This window comes from Sinocyclocheilus rhinocerous, unplaced genomic scaffold (assembly GCF_001515625.1).
Source record: "Sinocyclocheilus rhinocerous isolate Xijiao unplaced genomic scaffold, SAMN03320098_v1.1 scaffold1006, whole genome shotgun sequence".
Taxonomy (NCBI): domain Eukaryota; kingdom Metazoa; phylum Chordata; class Actinopteri; order Cypriniformes; family Cyprinidae; genus Sinocyclocheilus; species Sinocyclocheilus rhinocerous.
In genome coordinates, this window is record NW_015630418.1 from 340,516 (window position 1) to 364,886 (window position 24,371).

Here is a 24,371-nt window from a genome sequence, read left to right on the forward strand (position 1 = left end):
TATGCATATTTCAGACGCCACAAGCAGTGACAGACACTTGCATTCATTCAGTGTGACTTCATCCAGACGATTAACCTGTTGGTTCCAATTCAAGTAGATTTATTAGTATTTTGAACATTAATGAGATCATTTCATGACGAATACTGATTTGCTGCTCGAGAAACATTTCTGATTATTATCAATGTTGAAAACAGTTGTGCTGCACAATATTTTTGTGGAAACCGTGATACATTTTATTTTTCAGGATTCACAGATGAATAGAAAGTTCAAAATAACAGCATTTATTCAAATTTACTAGTATTACTATCCTTGTGAGGACATTTGGTCCCCATAACGTGATAAATACCAGGTACACACACACACACACACATACACATATATATATACACACACTACTTGGCATGTAACAAAGAAAAGTGTACATCTTGTGTTAAAGCTAAATAAAAAGTTGATCACAAAAATATAAATGTCTTTACTTTTGTCACTTTTTATCAATTTTTAGTTTATTTTTTTCTTACTTACCCCAAACTTTGAATAGTAGCGCTTCATGATTTCCCAAAAAAAATATATATATATTTGGCAGCACAACTGTTTTCTACATTGATAATAGTCATAAATGCTTATTGAGCAGCAAATCAGAATATTAGAATGATTTCTGAAGGAAATATATAGCGATGCACTCGTATTTATACTTCAGATACTAATTTTACAAACTAATTCAGTGTCTAGGCTTCTGGATGAGTGTAAACTGAAGGATGAAGTCACTGTAATGGGAAAGAGTTTTTTATGGTACAGTTATTGATCTTTCTATAGGTTTTCACCATAGATCTCCATTCGTCCTGCCTTGTGACCTTTCCGTGGTCTTCCAGTAAGTACCTTCAATCTATAAACTCAATGATTTACAGTGTTTGCCAGGGTCCCATGAGGTCTCGTCTTCGGAGGGTCACCCTCACCTTCTAGCGTGACTTAGTTCAGAAAAACAGGGCTTGATTCTTTAGTGAAGAAATATTTTGACCCAAACTACATTCTGAATGAAGAGCAGTGGAGGCTGGCATCTGCTTAGAGCCCTTAGGGCCTCAAATATAGGCCCTAGCCCGGCCCTTGTCCGAATTCTTGGCCTGAGTCCAACCCGAGCCCATATTTTTTTTCCCTTCTCCCAAAACAGTTTATACTACTATTTCAGCTATTAAAATAGTTCAGTTTTATATAATGGCAAAGTAGTTTCATTGTTTAATTAAGTTCATTTAGAAAAACGCTTGGAGCATTTTTGTTCGTTAAATATAAGTTTTTGTTTTTTAAAGTAACAACCAAGCGGCCAGCGGCAGACAGTGAGTTGATCATCACTGAAAAAAAATGATACAACATTTTTTTGCAAACAATTTATTTTAGCTACATTTAAAAAAAAAAAAAAAAATGTTGAAAGTTAGTCTAAACTAAATTTGTTTATTTAAATGTAGCTAAAATAAATTGATTGCAACCACTTACCTTAATTTTTTTTTAGTAAATTCAATTAATAATTTTTTCAGTGTATTCTGATCAATTTTGCCTTCTCAAATCATCACGACTTATATATATATATAAAACAGTTCAAGTATATAACAATAGTTTAAAAGTTAAACCTAGATAAATGTGCGCTATTAGACACATATCCAATCGTTTGTGCGGAGAGTGGACGCTGAAGCGCGCTCTGCAGGACATGGAGGCGCCAGCGCAATCTCTTAAAATATGAAACAACTTAAAATATGCCGTAATTTTTGCTTATAAAAGTAAGAGTAATACATCATTCGGAACAGTAAAGGGTCTACTTTTATTTGTGTGCACTCACAATATCAACAAAATGTTGTGCTTTTATAGAATAAAGAAAACAAACATGATGCGCTTTCTGCCGTCTCGGTCTTGAACAGGAGCACTTCACTAAAATGAACCAAAACTCAGCGAATACATGTCTCACAGACATGATAACTATATCTAAGCTTTACATTGCTGCTTAACGAAATAAAACAAATCGAAAACAAAAACTCTTTCATTATGTAATCCGTAGAGAGATGTATTTCTCTCTAAAGGCGCGTCAAATGAGGAGATGGTGAGTCGGGATCAACAACTTCATCCTTGCGACACTGACTCAGAAAACACTAATTTATTAATAAATAAATCAAATATCTCCTTACTATTACCCCCGACACATTCATGGTAATTACTTTTGCCGGCGCTGCAATTTTTTCCATCACCATAATTGATGGATGTCTAAAATATAAAAATAAGGAGAAGCCTAAAACAGGCCCGATGCCCGGCCCACGTCTGAACTATGACGTGAAAATTGGCCCGAAGCCCAGTCCAGGGGCGTAAAAGTCGGGCTGAAATGCAGGGCTCTACATCTGCTGTAGGCTGGTGAAATCCTGTGCCGCTGTGATTGTCCAGATGTGAGTGTGTGGAGGCTCGAGCGCTCGGACCCTGAGGCTGTGGAGGCCCCGGGCCCTGGAGCAGGACCCCAGCCTGTGTGCATAAGAGACGGACCAACAACTGTAGCAAAACCACAGTGGCAGTGCTGAAAGAACCAGCAGGTTGAAATACAAAATACACATATTTCTCACTTTTCTTGTTTCTTAATAGTTGTTGTAATTTGACCAGTGGCAAAGTCTGAATCTATCGGTCAGTCTGTATATGTCTAGTCCTTCTCACGGTCCGTCTGTCTATCTGTCCATCCATCCACCTGTTTATCCTTCTATCTGTTAGTCTCTACATCCGTCAGTCGTTCTATCTCTCTATCCATCTGTCTATCTATCCATCCATCCATCCATCCATCCATCCATATATCTATCTATCTATCTATCTATCTATCTACATTTACAACAGCAGCAGCTGACAAATATGCTTTACAGCATCAAATAAAATAAGTAGTAAATAGAACATCAAAAATAAAATAAAATAAATAAAAATAAATTCATAAAATCAAAGCTAAAAACAACAAAATTATATCAACATTTAAAAGATATCACAAAATATAAGAAATAAAACCAGAATTGTCATCAAAAATCGAATACAGAGATGGAACATCAAGGGACATTGAAAGCAATGGAAAAGTAATGCGTTTTGAGTAAAGATGAAAAACTTGTAAAGTAGGAGCATATCTAATATGAACTGGTAAACTGTTCCAGAGTTTGGGGCCTAAAACAGCGAAGGCACGTTCACCCCTTTGCTTTAATTTAACTCTAGGAGCTGTGAGCAGTCTAGGACTACTACAATAGCACTGATATTCACAAATGTTCCCAGAACAAGAGCGAACCCAGTGCGCCTGTGGCTTCCTCTATTTCTGTTTTGATAAGTGATAGAAGGACTAGGGCCGACTCAAGGCGCAGAGCACATGTATCTAATCTGCTCCCGATTAGATGTCAGTCTGAGACTGATATGAGGCCGAACACAGATACAGTAAAGTCAGCACTTGTAAAGTCAACATGAAATAAAAATTTATGCTTTTTACTTTCTAATGCACATTCCTGGATTTAATTCATCAGTGCACATTATTTTAATTGTCTTTCTTTTAAGTTACTGTAATTGTTCATCTGTCCTACATTTAATCTCTCTTAAATTATATCTATTTCTGTTTTTAAAAAGTTTAGTAAATGAGAATACAACAAACTACTTAAAAATGTTTAATGAACTTAATTATACTGAAAACTTTTACACCCAATTACATTAAGTCTTTCCAGCAAAAATAATTTAAAAAACAACAAATTTGTTCAAGATTTTTTTTTTCTACACAGTCATATTCATGTCAATTGTGCCCACTTGAAATTAAGAAGCAACCATATTTTAATTTGGTGGAACAAATGAGAGAAACCTGGTTTAATAAATTAAATAAACTCCATGGTTGGATGATGTTAGATTAAAAGGGGGGAAAACAACACTTAAAATCTATGTCAAATGAGTCATACAACAGAAGTATAAAACATGAAAAGAAATGGAAAGCTGATGAAACATAGACAGTCTTCATGCTAATGAATCTAAGCACTGCTAGAAAGACCTTTTTTAAACATTACAGAAACACCTGCACATTTTTTTTTGCCACTGTGGACATATTGAAGGGTACAGAGAAGGGTTCAGAGTTAACTAACCCTCTAAACTAAGGTTGCCTGTTATCTGCTGTCTGACAGCAAATGCAACATTTTTCACTCACCAAATCAATTATATTACAATAGAGATCAGCACATCCTCATGTAGCACTGAGGTTATATAGCCCCGCAACAACAACAACAACATAATCATTTAAATACTTTGGCTGGGTTTGAGGCAACTGCCTACAAAACACTGCGAGATTTTTAAACAGTTGACCTGCTGTCTTGCTGCCCACATCCTTCTTTGAAAATGTGTTTAACTGTCCAGTAACTGACCTATTAAAAATAGCTATTGGCTCCTTTCAGGCATCCTTCCTTTGTCTTGAATACTGCAGTTTTTAGCTGGTCCTAAAAAAAAAGAGCTATCTGGATAATTTTGTACTAAACAACTACAGACCTATTTCAAATCTTCCCTTTATAGGCAAGATCATTGAGAATGTTTTTTTCTCAGTCAGCAGAACACATTCCTAGACTCAAATGGCTACTTGGACAGTTTCCCATCTGATTTTAGTTTAGCATAGAGACGGCACTCGTAAACACACAAAATGACATTAGGTGAAATACTGATTCAAGGAAAATATCAGTGGTGGTTTTTATTAGATTTTGGTACTGCTTTTGACATTGTCGACAATATGCACCAGGGCAGACTGGAAAAACTGAACAGGACTCTCTAAGATTATTCTCAGCTGATTTAGGTCATTAGGTTTGATTTATGGGTTATTACATATAAACAGGCAAATATGAATCTACATAGACCTCTATAACATGTGGAGACCCACAGGGCTCAATCCTTGGACCTCTCCTGTTTAAAAAAAAACTTAATAATCGCAACAGTGGCATAAACTATAATAAAATATAGTCAACTCACATAATAAAAATACTCAACTCAAGCAAATTTTGATTTTATTAACAACGCTCAAACAATGATACACCTGGTGTCTTAATATCATTAAATAGTGTTTTGACAATTACCTCAAACACGGCAAGATTACCTCAGAGGCAATTATGAATCTAAATGGACCTTTATGACATGTGGAAACCCCCAAGGCTTGATCCTTGGACCTCTCCTGTTTTAAAAAAAATCTTAGATTCAGTGGTCATGTCATTTACATTAAATTTACATTTAGTCATTAAGCAGACACTTTTATCCAAAGCGACTTACACATTATGAAAATAGAAGCAATCAAAACCAACAAAAGAGCAATAATAATATCAATACTGAATTCCAGCTCTTTAGTGAATTTATAATAAATATTACTTAAAAGTTTATTTAAATATTTTCTTAAAATCCATATATATAATTATCTAGATGTTACTACTACCGTATTGGCCCGAATATAAGACGACCCTGAATATAAGACGACCGCGTTTTTTCAGATGTATTTCCAAGAAAAAAATATTGTCTTATATTCGGGACAATACGGTATTTAAAAAGTGTATGGTAATGCAAATTATAATTAACCAATAAAATATGGTCATAAATAGATTTTTTTCCTATTGATTATCAATTATGGCTGCATTTACAGTAGCAATAAAGACATATTTTAGTGTCCCCAGAACATAATTTGAGTGCATGTCATGTCAAAGCAATAACTAAATCATTCCATGCAGAGTCATGCAGAAGTCTGCATGCAAACAAGATTTAGAAAAAGATAATTCACACATTCATTACCAGCATGACAGACTGTACTGCAACTCCTCGCCAACCTTCCCAAAAAGACCATTAGGTGGCTGCAGCTCATTTAAAGGGCTGTTGATTTATTCATTTATTTAAAAAAAAAACATACGCTGGTCACAAGGTCCTGTTCATCACTTCATCTACATTTTTTCCCCTCGATAAAGACTCATATGTCCTTCCTAAATAACGATTCAAAGAAAATATCAGTGCTAGTTTTATTATTAGATGCTGCTTTTGACACCATCAACCACAATATGCACCAGGACAGACTAGAAAACTGGAGAGGACCCCTGAGATGGTCCTCAGCTGATTTAGGCCATATTTAGGGTTTATTACATACAAGCAGGCAATTATGAATCGAAATCATCCCAATGACACATGGAAACCCCCATGGCTCAATCCTTGGACCTCTCCTGTTTTTAAAAATATTAGTTTAAGTAATCAAATCAAAGCAATAACTAAATCAGCTTTTTATCATCTTAATGCAAACAAGATTTAGAAAAAAAACAAAATCACACACGTTTTTCATCAGCAGGACAGACTGAACTGCAAATTCTCGCCGAAAAAGATCATTCCCTCATTCATTTACATCGTTCCCTCTGAATAAAGACTCACATGATATCCTTCCTATATGATGCACCCAAATACTCCCAAACAGCTCTTGCAGGTCAAGAACATCTAATTTGTATGAATCTGACCCACAGTTCTCAGAAGAACAGCAGAGATGGATGATGTTATGAAACTAGGGAAGTCCTCAGGCCTTTTACAAGGGTTCATGATGCAATTTCCAAAAATACCCTAGTGCAAACAAACACAGATCTGGAAACAAAGCAGTTTAGGTTGCCTTGGGCACACTGGACATCACCAGGGACACTGGGTCAGTCTTCCTCCTCAGCACAGTGAACAAAGTAAGCAAAGTAAGATTGTTGTTGTGTTGAGTTTAGAAAACTACCATCTGGACATGACGATAATATGAATGCAATATTCCTAATCTCAGCAAGCCTGGTTACTTTAGATATGATGGACACGTCTACTCCATTTGCTGTGATCTAAACGATGTTTGTGTTTTGTCAGAACATAATCTAACATCTCTAGACAGAGCACTGGCCAATTTCACAATGCCAATTTCTCACACGAGAGACGGAATCACTTATTCTTTACTTTGTAATTAAGACATGAGAGTGGCAGTTAAAAATAGTGTGACTTGTCGATGTCAGTGTGTCAGTCTGCCTCCTATGTGTCTGGGAAAGCAAACTATGCCATTTAATTTCCTTGTCTTAGTAACAGGCAGTTTTTTTTTCTTCTTCTTCTCTCGAACTCCCCCTCTGTTTCAAATAGATTTTGTCCTGCAACCTCGTCCCTATACGTTTGCACCTGTGTCTGGCTTTTTAATGATTCAAAGGGCTGGCGATTAGCAGTAATCAGGCTTAGCATGGTAGGGCAGAGGAGAGTCCACCAGGCCACTTTAATGACTTGACACTGAAATGAATTCGTCATGGCAACCATTGACCTAGTGGATATTATTCGAAGCAGAATGTCAAGACTTCGGGATCTTCTGAACGCCCTTCACAGAATAAAGATAATGACGCTTTATTAAAATGGAGATTGCCGCAGAGCATGCTGCTCGAAAACACTTGTCACAGACGGGGTTGTGTGCCAATTCAATTGAAAATGGATTTTAATCACCGATCCAATTCCAGAATTTCAAGTGAGGCAGCAGGATGCAAAATGGTAAATTTAAGCTGAATTAAAGTGGAATAATACAGTAAGAATTTGTAGGAATAATTTTAATTTTCAGTAAGAATTACCCATAACCGTACACACAACATATCAAACCTATAGAAATTTGTATTATACTGTATATACATATATGTGTTTATGAATACACGTTATAAAATATTTATAACTATTTCATATTTTAAATGATTTAATTACATATTTGTAAAATTATATAAATAAACAAATAAATAAATACATAAATAAATACAATATTGTCAGAATTTGTAGGATTTTTTTAAAGTTATTTATTTACTTTTAGTTTTTAATTTTTCAGTATGAATTCCCCATAACCCTACACACAACATATGGGGCATTTCCAGAGTCTTTAAAATATCAAACATATATCAGTTTGTATTATAGCCTACTGTATAATACATGTATATGTTTATAAATACACATTAGAAAATATTTATAAATATTTTACATTTTAAATCATTTAATTACATATTTGTAAAATTTAAATAAATAAATAGAAAGAAAGATAGATAGAAAGAAAGAAAGAATTTGAAGGATTTTTATTTTTGTATTTATTTATTTATTTACTTGTGTTTAATTTTTCAGTATAAATTCCCTATAACCATACAGACATAATATGGAGCATTTTCAGAATCTTTGAATTATCAAACCTAAAAAAAAATTGTCACATAAAAAACTACTATACATTTATGTATAACAATTATATATATAATAAATATTAGGGCAGTTGTGGCCTATGGTTAGAGTCGGACGTAGTTGTAACCCAAAGGTTGCGGGTTCGAGTCTCAGGTCCGGCAGGGATTGTATGTGGGGGGAGTGAATGACCAGCTCTCTTCCACCCTCAATACCACGACATGAGGTGAGACCCTTGAGCAAGAACCGAACCCACATAGTGTGTGTGTGTGTGTGTGTGTGTGTGTGTGTGTTCACTGCTACTCATGCTGTATGTGTGCACTTTGAATGGGTTAAATGCAGAGCACAAATTCCGAGTATGGGTCACCATACTTGGCCACTCGTTACTTTCTTTCAAATATTACATAAAAAAATTACATTTAATAAAATAAATGGACCATGTTACAAGGATTCGTAATTTCCCAGAATGCTCAGTTTTGAAAAAAATGTGATATATTTTGTTTCGATAAAGTCTTCTTCTATTAAAAAAAAAGAAAAAGAAAAGAAAAGAAAAGAAATGGATTTTGTTGAAAACATATAAAACAATAAAAACGATCATAAATATACCAGTGAAACAGCAGAATATCTTGGCCAGAGCTAAATGATAAAGAGTCTTACCTGTGGTCTCCAACTTTAGCTCTTTAGAGGTGTTGCAGCTGAAACAAAGAGAGAAGAAGAGAGTTTTCTTTAAGGACATGAACAACTCAAGGCTAGTAAAAAATACAAAAAACACACAGTATTGAGCTGGTCTGAGCTAGTAACAACCATCTCAGGCTCATACTCTCCGGAGAGCAAACTGCCGTCTACACCCAACATCATTACACGCTGCCCAATACTCAAACACAAGACCTGTGTTATCAGCTGCTGTTTTTCAGAGGTGCCACGGTGTGTGACATTTAACTGTGTACATGCAAACACAAACACACACATGGGCACACAGAGCCGGATGAATGGAGATCCCTGGGGCGCTCAGTTCTGTTGCCAAGGGTTGCAATCCCATGCCAGACAGACACGGCACGAATGGCATGAAAAAAATCTATAACAATGACATCAATAGAGGAAAAAATTACAGTGCCTTTATAAGCACCAGCCATGCAAAAAGTCTGAACACTTTGAACAGTGTTATTTTAATATCACTGATATACTATTATAGTTTATGACTTTAATTTCTTGTATATGTTTTAATTTTAAGTAAAGGTTTAGTTATTTTGCTGTGTGTTTTTGTCACTTTTATTGTTTTTTTATTTCTTTATAGACTTGTATTTCTTTATAGTTTCTTATAGACTTCATCTTTTAGACTTTTATTTTAGTAATTCAACTAAAACTAAACAAAAATTAAATTAATATATAAGTTACATATATGATTATTTTTTGTATGTAGCAACCACGTCAATGATATATTTATTAAATATATTTTATTTATATAAGCAACTTAATTAAAATGACATATATGGGTCAAAGACGTTAAGATGTCTGCATCAAAAGAAATTTACAAAAGTGATTTTATGTCCATAGAAAGCACATTAAATGTAAGTAAAGTGTCTACTTTTAAGGTTTCAAATTAGTTTTTGGAGAATAAAATGTCAAAATTTGGTTGAAATAATGTTACATTGTCATTCAGTGTAACACAATATTTATGTCAAAATTCAAACAGCATGCTTATTCTGACCTGTACATATTCAAATATATAAAAGAATAAGGGAGCATATTAAATTTTATTGTTTTAAATGGGTAAAACATTCTTACTGACAAATGGGCAAAACCTAGGATAGTGGCAAATTTAAAAAATGCAAAATTACAACTAATTAGTATTTGGGGTGAACGTAATTAGTCTTTTAATGTTATAAATAGATTTTTGTTGTAAATATGCCTGACAAGATTGTTACACTGAATGACATTTTACTGGGTCTCTTCTGTAAATCAGGGAAAATGTGTGATATTTATTTTTTTGCTCGGAAAAACAAAAACAAAATTGCAATTAAATTAAACAGAAAACTTTTTTAATTTTTTGGGGGAAAAACAACAATTTAAAGCAGTATTACACTTTTGTTTTTATGCTTAAACCCTTTTTCGTCTTTGACCCATATACAAAAACTTATATTTATTCTTTTGTAATTTTTTAAAAATATTTTATATTTACTAATATCCTTACTAATACTTACTAATTTTATATTACTAATGTCATCATGTATTGATGGGTTTTAGGATGGATATACATGTATATGACATACATTTTCAAAAATGCATTACACACACAAAAGCATACATATTCGTATGGGCAAGATATTTTCACATTTTTAATAGGTTTCATATACGTTTTCACTTCATCTGACAATATATTTCATGTATGGAAATGTAATATGTGCACATGTATTTACATACAGCTTCCATAGTTACATGCCAAGATTTAATTACTCAGGGTTAGTGTTTTGTTCACATCTATGGAAGTTGCACACATTCATGATAAAACCATGACACCAACCGGGTCATGATTTATAAGATGCTTTACGTTCACTGATATGATTATATGTATTAGGATACGAGGCGACTGCACTTCTGAATGTTCTGCTCTAATGTTTGTATGAGGGAGGAACGGGAGCTTATGAGGCTGTTATGAGGCGTGTGTGTGTGTGTGTGTGAGAGTGTGTATGTATGTGTGTGTGTGTGTGTGTGAGAGAGAGAGTGTGTGTGTATGTGTGTGTGTGTGTGTGTGTGTGAGAGAGTGTGTGTGTATGTGTGAGAGTGTGTATGTATGTGTGTGTGTGTGTGTGTGAGAGAGAGAGTGTGTGTGTATGTGTGTGTGTGTGTGTGTGTGTGAGCAGAACTGATCAGATTTATTTACAGCAGCAACTCTTAGCAGAGGAGATACTTTCATATCACACAATGGAAGTTTCATAACACTCTGCATGTATAATGCACCCTAAATGTGTTATTGATGGATTATAATGCATTCATAATAATATCAGCTGTGTTTGCTCATAAATTACCCCAAACATAACAATACAAATGCATTCCTGGTTATACCTTTAATATCAGTATAATGCATTACAACATGATCAACACCAGATTTATCTTATTTTGTTTTATTATGTTTTATAATATTTAAAATATTGACAATGAATAAGTAGATATTATAATGTATTATAACTGTTTATAAACATTGGTCATGCATAAGTCATAAGTCTGAATGCTTAGAACTGCTACTTTAGCATCACTGATGTACTATTATAGTTTGTGTTATTTTGAATAATATTTTATTTTGTTTTAATTTTTAGTCATTTTTAATTTTACGTTTTAGTATTTTTTTTTTCATTTTAGTAATTGTTTTATTGTTTTTGTATTTTTCATTACTTTTTTGTTGCTTAAATTGTTCTATTTTCATTTTAGTAATTTTTTTTGTTTTTGTCATTTTTATTAGTTTCTGTTAATGTCAATATTTTTCTATTTTCATTTTAGTTAAAATTTTAGTAATATTGTTGTGTTTGTCATTTTTATTAGTTTTATTAATATTGTCCAAATTTTTCTATCTTCATTTTAGTTAATTTTTAGACATTTTTATTATGTTTTTGAAATTTTTATTATAATTATTATTTTTAAACACATCTATATTTTTTATATTTCATTACTTCAACAGAAATTAGAAGTATTTTACAATATGTATTATAATGCATCATAGACATTCATAATTTGTATAAAGTTGATTTCTGTTCCTTTTTTTCAACAATATTTGCATGGCTGATAAAATCACTGTCAGTGTGTTTGTGGTCAATTGAAAGCATGTTTACACAAAGCTAACATATTCTGTCCAGTAGGGGGCGAAATAAAGTGACCCTGTCCTTGACCTGTCGGCATAAATGACTATTTGTCACGCAAAACGAACCATTCAGGAAAGGCAATTAAACGATCTTTAGCCATCGGCTCTCAAAGGCAAGAACAGCATGATAAGCTGGTTGGGTTTAATCTTTAAACAGGGCTGTGATAAAAGCCATCCTTCTTTAAGGTGCAGCCTTGAGCGAGGCGATGGGAGCGATGACAGAGAGTGTGTGTGAGTGAAAATGAAGCAGCCCAGCACGTACAGAGCGTTTCACACAACACTGCGCTTCGGTTTCAGCTCCGTAACACTGCAGGAACAAATCTTCTGCTACAACAAAAATACTGACTAAATAAAAGTTTTAGAAGCGCTGTGAAAGCTGCTAGGTAGGATTCAACAGCCTCGAAATGACAGTAAAAAGTGTTTGTGAAGCAACAACAAACCCAGACCATTTATTAAGGTTTTAAAAGTATCTGTACATTACAATATTTCACAATTGAAGTGTAAATAATCTTGTTTATAGATTGTGCTTGAGAAAAATCCAACCTGCCAACATTATGTTTCTGGAATGTTTTATTTACAATTTGTAATAAAGTAAAATAAAAAAAATAAAAAATAAAAATAAAAAAGTAAATAAAATAAAATAAAATAAAAATAAATAAATAAAATTAAATAAAATTAAATTAAATAAAATAAAATTAATTAAATTATTAAATTTCAGCAAAAAAACCCCAGTAATTACTCATATTTCAACTTTGTGAGACTACACGTTTTATGCTTGAGACATAAATTTCTCACTTGTATTTAAAACAATAAACTGAATGAAGCAGAATGAGAGCTGCTGACAGAAGTCGAAATAAAATTATAAAAATAACATGGGAATAATGTCACATTTAGGTGTTTATTACCCACAGTGAAGGTGGAATAAAAATGCTGCTAGTAATATGACAATTATTACGATTTATGAGTTCTTCAGTCTAAGAAATTCAGTAGTGAAGAAACACAAAATACATGTCTATCTTTTACATTTACTTATTATATATCAGCATGTATTGACTGACATTTAGGATGAATATACATGTACATGACATATGTGTCCAGAAATGTCTTATATAAACATAAACACACAAATTTCTATAGGCCAGATGTGTGTTAATATATGAAAATCAGTACAGTGAATTAGTTCTAAAGAAATGCAAAGAATAAGACTAGAGCATCACATTTGATCTCTACCAGTGTTATTTTAGAATCACTGACACACTATAAACATTTTTTTAAATTATTATGGTTTTATTATTTGTATTTTTTATTTTAAGTTTAATTTTAGTTTAGATTTAGTAATTTATTTGTGTGTGAGGTTTTTTTTGGCCATGTATTATTATTTTTAAATATGGTGATATATTTTTATTAATTTTTATTTCAGATTGATCAGTTTTAGTTTATTATTTATAGGGTTAGTTCACCCCAAAATGAAAATTATGTCATTAATTACTCACCCTCATGTCGTTCCAAACCTGTAAGACCTCCGTTCATCTTCAGAACACAAATTAAGATATCCGAAGATGAACGAATTTTCATTTTGGGTGAACTAACCCTTTAAGTACATCCAGGTAAACTACATGAAAAGGAGAAATGTTGCCTTGTCAACTAGCTGAAATAAAATAAGCTTTTTTATATTTTATTTTAGTTAATGTTATTTCAAATAACTTTTTTTTTTTTTTAGTTTAATTTACTTTTTTTCTAAAATAACTTTTTTTTTTTTTTTGGATGGATGGATGGATGGATGAATGTGGTAATGATGCTTATAAAATGCCAAAAGTTTGCATGCCAACAACTTCCTAACAATACTTTGCGATTAAATGTGGACACCTGTTGCATTAAGTATACGGGAAAAGTGATCAAATTTTTTATGACTATGTAATTACAACATTTTCTGGGAAGCTGCGCTGCGTTCACTATCGACTCTCATCGAATCTCTGTGTGCCAAACATTCATTCGCACGCATCAACAGAGTTGTAATGACTCTGAGTCTAATAAGAGTCAAATGAGAAAGTGCTGATGCTAAAGTGGCACGAGGGAATCCCAGCCTGTCAACTCAGCACGTCATCTGACACACACACACACACACACACACACACACGCACGCACACCCAGGGGCGGACTTACCCATTAGGAAAAGGTAGGCGACCGCCTTGGGTCCCCAAAAGCCAAGGGCCCCCTAAAATGCTTTTCATATAGGATATGCGCATCAAGCGCTGACATGCGAACTGTTGCTGTTTACAGTGTTTATTACCACGACAACCGTCCGAGTCAGTGGTGCCTGCAGGTGTACGGCTGCACTGTGAGTCATGAGCGCTCAGACTGATCTGAGATTTGCCCCGCAAACATTTCAGCAGTTATTATAGGCCTATGTGTGCCATATTTCTGTCGAACCCATGCCGTTAATTATGAATTTATCAGTCTTTTGCATGCCAAAGTCAATTTCTGCATAGAAATATTACGCCAAATAGAAGCAGAAAATCGTGCTATACGCACTTTCATGAGATCGGGTTAGCCTACAACAACCAAAGTCAATTTCTACATAGAAATATTATGCCAAATAGAAGCAGAAAATCGTGCTATACGCACTTTCATGAGATCGGGTTAGCCTACAACAATTAATTTGTTGGCTATTTTACAAATGGGAATACAACGAATTCATGCCAATGTTTCACATTTAAGCTACCCGTTATAGTGAAAAGTACTTTAAAATCGTCTGGAATGCAATAAAGTAATTTAAAAAATTTTTTTTAAGCATTTGCTGCATGGATAAAAAATAGGCTAATAAATAATTCACATATCATACAAAATTGTGTTGCAGCAAATCCTTTAAATTTTAAGGTATTCAGAACAGAGCAACATAAAAATCAGAAAAAGCAGCTATACAATTATAGGACAAAGTTTTACATATATGCCATTATAATTTGTGTTTTATTCAAATTAATTTTATGTAATTATAAAATAAAACGCAAATTATAATCGGGCCTGTTTTAGGCTTTTCCTTATTTTTATATTTTAGACATCCATCAATTATGGTGATGAAAAAAAAATGACTCGCCATCTCCTCATTGGATGTGCCTTTAGAGAGTAATGCACGGATTACATAACGAAAGAGTTTCCATTTTCGATTTGAATAATTTCGTTTTAAAGTAGTAATTTAAAGCTTTCTATATATTTGTATCATGTCTGTGAGGCAATTCGCTGAGTTTAGGTTCATCATTGCACTCTCAGAAAAAAAGGTACAAAAGCTGTCACTGGGGCGGTACCTTTTCAAAAGGCACACCTTTGTACCTAAAGAGTCCATATTGGTACCTTAAAGATACATATAAGTACCTAAAGTGTACATATTAGTACCTAAAAAGTACAAAAGTGTCCTTTTTGAAAAGGTACCGCCCCAGTGACAGTTTTTGTACCTTTTTTTCTTAGATTGTGTGAAGCGCTCCTGTTCAAGACTGAGACGGCAGAAAGTGTTTGTTTTCTTTATTTTATAAAAGCACAACGTTTTGTTGATATTGTGAGTGCACACAAATAAAACCAGACCCTTTACAGTTTATAATGATGTATTACTCTTACTTTTATGAGCAAAAATGGCTGCGTATTTTAAGTTGTTTGCACCATTAGAAAAAAATGCAAGTGATCGCGCCGGCGCCTCCGTGTGCTGCCGAGCGCGCTTTAGCTTCCACTCTCCGCACAAACGATTGGATATGCACCCTGCTTGAAGGAGATGAAAATACTATGCATCTGAAGCTGTAATTAAATTTTGAGAAACAGTGTGTATTACATGTTTATAATTGTTTTAAATGCCACTTACTCATTTATGAGAAGGAACCAAGTAGAGGACACAGTTACTTTAGTGGTTGATATAATCCTTAGTGTGTAAATGTATAATTGCCTTTTCATAATTTTTTCAGTTTTATTTAAATTAATCAATTAATCAAAGTCTGCCGCTGGCCGTTATTAAAAAAAAAATTTAACGAACAAAAAAATGCTCCAAACGTTTTTCTAAATTAACTTCCACCCAACATAACCCCGTTTTAAATTAATATAATAATTTATAGTTCTGGCTCACCCCTGGTTTAAACGCTCAATTGTGAGGTTTGTTATTTTATAATTTATTTTGTTTTTGTGAAAACCTGTATCTCAACTGTCTTTCGTTGAGTTTAAAACGTGTGACACATTCGTTCTACTCTCACTGATCCCTCAAAAGAAATCCTGCAGGCGGCCCAGGTCCGAGTTGAACGTGCTTTTTGTGTACCCTGCTTGAAGGAGATGAAAATACTATGCATCTGAAGCTGTAATTAACGCACACCTCTGTCTGACTCTCTGCCCCCAGCCTTTCTCTCCTCTCTTTCTCTGACCCTCTTCACCTGCCTGCTTATTAAAATCCCATAGTATTAACTCTGCTGCTCACGACCAGGCTGAATAATTCAATCAGACTAAAAGAGTCAAATGAATCTTTAATGGCATTAAAGCCACAGGGCGAGCGAGCCGGACTCTGGCCTTCACCTGAGACGCTCGACAGCCACAAACGCTCTCGAGAGCCACGGATCCAGATCAGACGATGAGAGACAGAGTCCAGCTGAGAGAGATCAGCTCTGTTCAGGGCTAGAGTCCTGTTATTGCGCTCTTCACATTCGTTTCGCATTTACCCTCACATTAAATATAATTACTACAACGCCATTGAGAGCCATTAAGGATAATTTTTTCAGTTTTATTTAAATTTGTAGTTAAAATAACTAAAAATAAATGTATTTTAAAGTTTAGAATTACACAGCCTTTGCACACAGGCTCACGCTGGTAACTCATCAGTGGACTTGCCTCGTCAATATAGGCTATATTTATTCTATATTTCTGACGTTCCAAAAGCGCCTCCTGCTGGCAGAGAATGAATGTTCATTTTCAATAATCCAGTCTGTAGTTTTTGTTCAGACAAATACGAAAATCCACCCACATAACCCCATTTTAAATTAATACAGCCACAAACGCTCTCGAGAGCCACGGATCCAGATCAGACGATGAGAGACAGAGTCCAGCTGAGAGAGATCAGCTCTGTTCAGGGCTAGAGTCCTGTTATTGCGCTCTTCACATTCGTTTCGCATTTACCCTCACATTAAATATAATTACTACAACGCCATTGAGAGCCATTAAGGGACTCAACCATGACTCTTTTTGACTGTCGGGCCAGAGCCCAGAATAGCGAGCATTAATATAAGAGATATCTACCAAAAAAAGTATAGCATTCATCATATCTTCTGCTATTGGCAGTGGAGACTTTTACATCTGTCATGTGAACACACAACTATTATTCTGTACATTTACACTAACGCTCAAAAGATTGTAATAAGTCAGATTTTTTTTTTAAAGAAGTCTCTTCTACTCACCGTAATTTGAGAAAAAAAATAATACCATTTAAAATAACTGGCTCCTATATGAATATATATATATATTTTAAATAATTTATTCCTGTGACAGTAAAGACATGTATATAATGTTACAAAAGATTTTTATTTAAAATAAATGCTGTTCTGTTGAACTTTGTATTCATCTGTGAATCCTGAAAAATTAAATTGATCAGTTTCCACAAAAATATTGTGCAGCGCAACTGTTTTCAACATTGAGAATAATCAGAAATGTTTCTAATAATCATCAGAATGATTTCTGAAGATCATGTGACACTGAAGACTGGAGTAATGATGCTGAAAATACAGCTGCGCATCACAGAAATAAATTATAGTTTAACAGATATTCACATAGAGTTTTTACAGCATTTTTGATCAAATAAATGCAGCCTTCTTTCAAAAACATTAAAAAGCCTTAATAATTCCAAACTGGCGTATACAATTCTACAAAATATCGTAAGTAACTGACCTGATTTGGCTTCTTCTAATTCTTTGGCTTCCTCGAGTTCTTTCGCTTCTTCCTCTGTGAGGAGAAAAACAGACGAGAAGGAATGAGTTTAGAGTCTCCAAACAAATGCAGTCACATCATTTTCCTCAGGAGGCAGATGCACAGACATGCATTCACAGACGCAGTTCAGGAAAGTCTGAAAATGTCTGATTTTGCCAACATTCAACCTTTGTGGCCCACAGGAGGAAATCCATGTGAAAAGATCAAGACTAGTCAAGCAAGCTTTCCAAAGATGTCTGCTCTAAAATACACTAGATTTGAAATCACACGCTTTACACAATGTCAAGGAGCTGCGATCACTTTCTCTACAGTCTACTGTACATTTAATCCAATGTGATTTTTTTTTTACATGACATCCCCTTTTTTTCTCTTCTCACAGCCAACCAATGCAACACTAGTTCAATGTTGGCAAATGCATTAATAAAAGGACAATTATAACAAGATTAATGCATTTTATTCACACAATCACAGTTTTATTTATCTTATGTTATTTTTTCTATTTTATTTATTTTTAAGGTTATGGAAAATGCAAGTGTGCTATACAACATGCTACACCCAGTGTTATTTTAGTATGACATATTAATATAGTTTTTTTTTTTTTTTTATATTCTGAATTGTTTTTATATGTATTTGCTGTATTCATGTTAATTTTAAAGCAATGTTGTTGCGTTTTTGTCCATTTTTAGTTTTTTTTTAAAATACGTCTATCGTTTTTATTCATTTTTATTTTTGTTTGATATTATTATTATTATTTGATATAAATAATATAATTTCTGTATTCTATGAAGACAGAAGCCACAGAAATTAACCATCTATCCTGTACTTATATACATATTTATTTCATACCTTTAAGAAAATATTGTTATCGAACCCAAATAGAGGATTGCCGATGATTCACATTGAGATGAATAAATGGAAACATTTGATCAAAAGTGAGGAGGAGCAGAACTGAATGGAGAGAAGCAGGAGGCCAGAGCTGAGATCAGAGAGCTGATTGTTGATTTGGCTGTGTGGTGGCTCTCGGGCCCCGTATCCGGATAACAGCCCAATCTCTGGAGCTGCTCGCTCTGGTTAGGATCCGCTCAAACTCTCCACACACATTATGACATCAGGAAAAATTAATTAGTGAGCGCTAGAGTCTGACCGAGTCTGAGGACACGAGTGTCCAGACCAATCTCCTGCAGAGAACCTGCAGCCACAGCGGAGCAGACCGCATCTATTACACTGTGCCTCCTCACACACACAAACACACACACACACACTCACAGACACACTCACTCTATCTGCAGCTGCTCACTACACCTCCTTACACACACACACACTCACTCACTCCTACACCTCCATACACACTCACTCCTGCACCTCCTCACACACACACACTCACACACACTCACTCCTGCACCTCCTTACACACTCACTCCTTCTACACCTCCTTACACACTCACACACACACTCACTCCTTCTGCACTTCCTCACACACTCACACACTCACTCACTCCTTCTGCACCTCCTCACACACTCACACACACACACACACACACTCCTTCTACACCTCCTTACACACTCACACACACACTCACTCCTTCTACACCTCCTTACACACACACACACTCACTCACTCCTACACCTCCATACACACTCACTCCTGCACCTCCTCACACACACACACTCACACACACTCACTCCTGCACCTCCTTACACACTCACTCCTTCTACACCTCCTTACACACTCACACACACACACACACACACACACCTTCTACACCTCCTTACACACTCACACTCACTCACTCCTTCTGCACATCCTCACACACTCACACACACTCAATCTCTCTCTCTCTATGTGTGTGTGTGTGTGTGTTGGCGAAAGCAGCACATTAATACAGAAAAATGATCAAACTGACTTGGAACTACCTGTTCATTAAACGGTTTTAATGCATACCTGCCGGCCAATCAGAATCGAGTATTCAGACAGACCATGGTATAATTTAATATATTGAATATTATTTCAACTATTAAATGTAATTATTTAAATAATTTTATTTAATCTATTTATATAATTTCATATAAATATTTATATTTGTTTATTATTTGCAGAATTGCCATTTAATATAATTATTTATTTTATATAAATAATTGTATTTAATCTATTTTATATAACTGCACACAAATATTTATATTTACAATAAATATTATTATTAAATATTAATTATTATTATTAAATTAATATTATTGAAACCATTCCTAATAATTTATTTTATACAGATAATGGTTACACTTTATTTTAAGGTGTCCTTGTTACAGTATAATTATACATTTAAGTATGAGTAATATTCATTAACTACATGTACTTACTTTATGGTTAGGGTTAGGATTAGGATTAGGGTTTGGCTCAGGGTTACTTGCATGTAATTATGCATAATTAATTGTTATTATAATAGTAAATACATGCAATATGTGTAACAAGGACACCTTAAAATAAAGTGTTACCCAAATAATTAGTATTTTTATTATTTATATACAATTAATTTCTTAATAAGTGGTCTAATAAACGAAGTTGTATAATATACAGTAAGCTAAGCTGCAAAACATTTCTGCAGTTTTAGCCATGCCAAACTGAAAATGTTATTGACTAAAAGCTGATGACAAGCTGCAACAGCAGCAAGTTCAGACGTGGAAAAGACTAATTACAGTGCCACATTTCAGCTCAAAAGCCAGGCCACTGACGGGGAGACGAGAACAGCAGGAGTGGAATGGGAAAGCGGAGTATCTGGCTCACTCAACAACTCAATTACTTCAACAGACTGCTGACCCGTTCACCGAATCTTATTCCAGAATTCCTGCATGGGTTACTGGAGAAAGAGTTGGTTTATTTGCTCTGGTCTCACCACGCGTTCATTCCATTCCATTTCACTGTTTGCTGTGGTTCTCCGGCCAGATATTTACTCTTTCTCCCACTCTCTGTCTCGCAGCTGTAGATGTATTTTTAAAAGCCCAGGAGTCCCGTGCAGTGCTGCAATGACCTTTATTTAAATGTCTCCTGCTCCACACACAGACCTCATTACGCCTCTCGTTCCCTTCACGTGACGGCTGAATCCATCTCTATCTCTCTGCCAGCACTTCTCCTCCACACATCAGTCTTTCTTCCTGTCATTTCAACCTCCAAGTTCTGCGCTCCCTAGTTACACGGCTCGACTAATTATCTCATGGCGCTAATGAACTTCAGCAACACTGGAGGAGAGTGGGGTTTTGGCAGAACGGGACTCCTCTGGCTTTAGCATTCAGCTCAGAGGACCTGAGCTTCACGGACCCCCAAACATGGTTATTCCCTTGTGAGGGACCTCCTTTCTAAGATCAAAGCTGATACATAGACTTTTATGTATTACATTGTTTTAAATATTATCTGAAAAATATTCACTTTCTATTAAGTGGACATTGTATCTTTTTTATGTACCATTATAGTACTGCTAGATGCATACAGCTAAAAGCAAGAAAACTATGGCTGTCACTATATAATATAATAAAACATTTGGTGATTAATCTCATGATTTCATTTGATTTATTAAAAATTATTGGTTACACTTTACAATAAGGTTCATTAGTTAACATTAGTTAACTACATTTGTTAACATGAACTAATAATTCTGCAGCATTTATTATTCTTAGTTAATGTTAACTTCAGCATTTACTAATGCATTATTAAAATCACAAGTTGTGTTTGTTAGCATTAGTTAATGCACTGTGAACAAACATGAACGAACAATGAACGACTGTATTTTCATTAACTAACATTAACAAAGATTAAAAACAGTGTAATAAATATTGTTCATTGTTCGTTCATGTTAGTTAATACATTAACTCATGTTAACAAAACTACATTTGTTAACATGAACTAATAATTCTGCAGCATTTATTATTCTTAGTTAATGTTAACTTCAGCATTTACTAATGCATTATTAAAATCACAAGTTGTGTTTGTTAGCATTAGTTAATGCACTGTGAACAAACATGAACGAACAATGAACGACTGTATTTTCATTAACTAACATTAACAAAGATTAAAAACAGTGTAATAAATATTGTTCATTGTTCGTTCATGTTAGTTAATACATTAACTCATGTTAACAAATGACACATTGTAAAGTGTTACAAAATTATTTATGTATTTACAATATTTAAATATAATTTTTTTAAATGTGTATATATATATATGTGTGTGTGTGTGTGTGTGTTTATTTTTCATATATAATTTTTCTCCTTTTTTTAAATTCAATTTATAACGTGGTTAATATCATGATTTAATTTTTAAAGGGGTCATCGGATGGAAAATTCACTTTTACATGTTGTTTGAACTGAAATGTGTGTTGGCAGTGTGTACACATCCACCCTGTAATGATAAAAATCCACCCAGTGTTTTTTTTTTAAATATTGATGAATCATGACCCCTTTCTAAAATCAAGCCGTTCACAGATTTTTGTCTGTGTGATGTCACATAGACCCAGGCCCCTCCCACGATTGTTTGATTGACACTGGTGTTTTATCTTAGACCCGCCCTGAGTGAGCTGTAAACAGTCCTCCATTGTTTCGACGGCGGAGCAGGAGTAGAACAGAATGACTCCTGAGTTATTGAGGTGTTTTGTTGTTGGATGTAATAATGAACATAGCAGTCGTCATTTACTCCTGACATCTGAGCCGCTGAAGACGCAGTGGATTACGTTTTTCAAGGGAATGCGCCCCCGATCTACATAAATGTGTCTATGTTCATGCGAATCATTCGTGATCCCGCTTCACCTACAGAAGAAGTGAGTATAAGGTTTTTTAATTAATTTAGCAAATCACCTTTCCTAATAATGTACTAGTTAGCAAGTTTCACGATGAATGCGGTTAAAGTTTACCATCTCTCAGAGAACTGCGCATCACCCCACAGAAGAGAGGGGCGGGGTCAGTGGAGCTCATTAGCATTTAAAGGCACATGCACCGAAACGGCTCGCCGGGGACAGAGGAGTTTTTGACAGGTTAAATGGGTGATGTTTTACACTACCATTGAGAAATTTTAACCAAACGATGTTACAGACTTTTCATTAAGACCCTAAAGAATCATATCAACTTGTGGAAAATGGGCATCCGAAGACCCTTTAAATTTAATTTATTGGTTTATTCTTATTTATATTTCATTATTTATTTATTTTGAATTAATTATCAATATTATCATATTAATATCAATTATATTATTATTTATTTCTAACTACATAATTGAAAATTACATATATGTAATTTAATTAATATTAATATTTCAAGTAATATTTAAATGTATATTTCAATGTATTTTCATATACACCTTTTTATTCAATGTTTTTCTAATTCAACTTATAATTTTTACATTGTATAACTTTTTTTAATCATGTGGTTAACGTGATTAATTTCATGATTTATTTTTAAATGTAATTTATTGATTTATTATTTTTACATTTCAAAATTAATTTTATTGATTTTTAATTAATTATCATATTGATTAATTGTATTATTTTAATTACATAATTAAAAATTAAATATATGTAACTTAATTAACATTAACACACACACAGACTTTATTATACTTTACTACATATTTATATATAGGAGTAAAGACCATTGAAACATTCTCTCATTAGTAGGCCTCGTGTAGCCAGAATTGTGTCTAGTGGCATGAAGTTTGACTTCTGGACATTTAGAGTGACCCACCACAGCTGGTTTAAGGCCGGTCTAAAATAATACACGATAATATGAAAGTGTGTCGAGGCCATGACATCTGAGAATGAGACCAGGCCTAAACTCAGCCGCACACGTTAAGAGTGGATGAGGATCCAGAGATGTAGACTATGGTTATGTAATGTGTTCCTCACCGGCTCTCATCTCCTCACAGCTCTCTTTGATCTTCCTGCGGCAGACGGCGGCCAGAGCGACCAGTAGAGCCAGCAAACACACAGCCAGAGCCACGGTCAGCCAGAGCGCCAGCGGAGGAAACACCAGACCCTGAGCTGCAGACAGAGAGACATGAGCTTCATCATCAGCATCAGCAGCAGCATCAGCATCATCAGCAGCAGCAGCCTCATCATCAGCATCATCATCATCAGCAGCAGCAGCAACCTCATCATGAGCATCATGAGCATCATCAGCAGCATCAGCATCATCGTCATAAGCATCATCAGCAACAGCATCGTCATCATCATCAGCATCAGCAGCAGCATTAGCATCATCATCATCATCATCAGCAGCAGCAGCATCAGCATCATCAGCATCATCATCATCAGCAGCAGCAGCCTCATCATCAGCATCATCAGCAGCAGCAGCATCAGCATCATCAGCAGCAGCAGCCTCATCATCAGCATCATCATCATCAGCAGCAGCAGCAGCAGCA

The 24,371-nt window shown here is 34.5% G+C and overlaps 1 protein-coding gene across 1 annotated transcript in view; it reads right to left on the reverse strand.

Annotated features, from left to right (window-relative positions):
• LOC107740360 (CD276 antigen-like) overlaps window positions 1-24,371 on the reverse strand; it is a 94,893-nt gene that overhangs the window by 12,805 nt on the left and 57,717 nt on the right. Inside the window, exons 6-7 of the mRNA XM_016552785.1 lie at window positions 23,857-23,991; window positions 17,936-17,989 (exon numbers count right to left, since the gene is read on the reverse strand). Of these exons, the coding sequence (XP_016408271.1) occupies window positions 17,936-17,989; window positions 23,857-23,991 (189 nt within the window). The remainder of the gene's footprint in view (window positions 1-17,935; window positions 17,990-23,856; window positions 23,992-24,371) is intronic.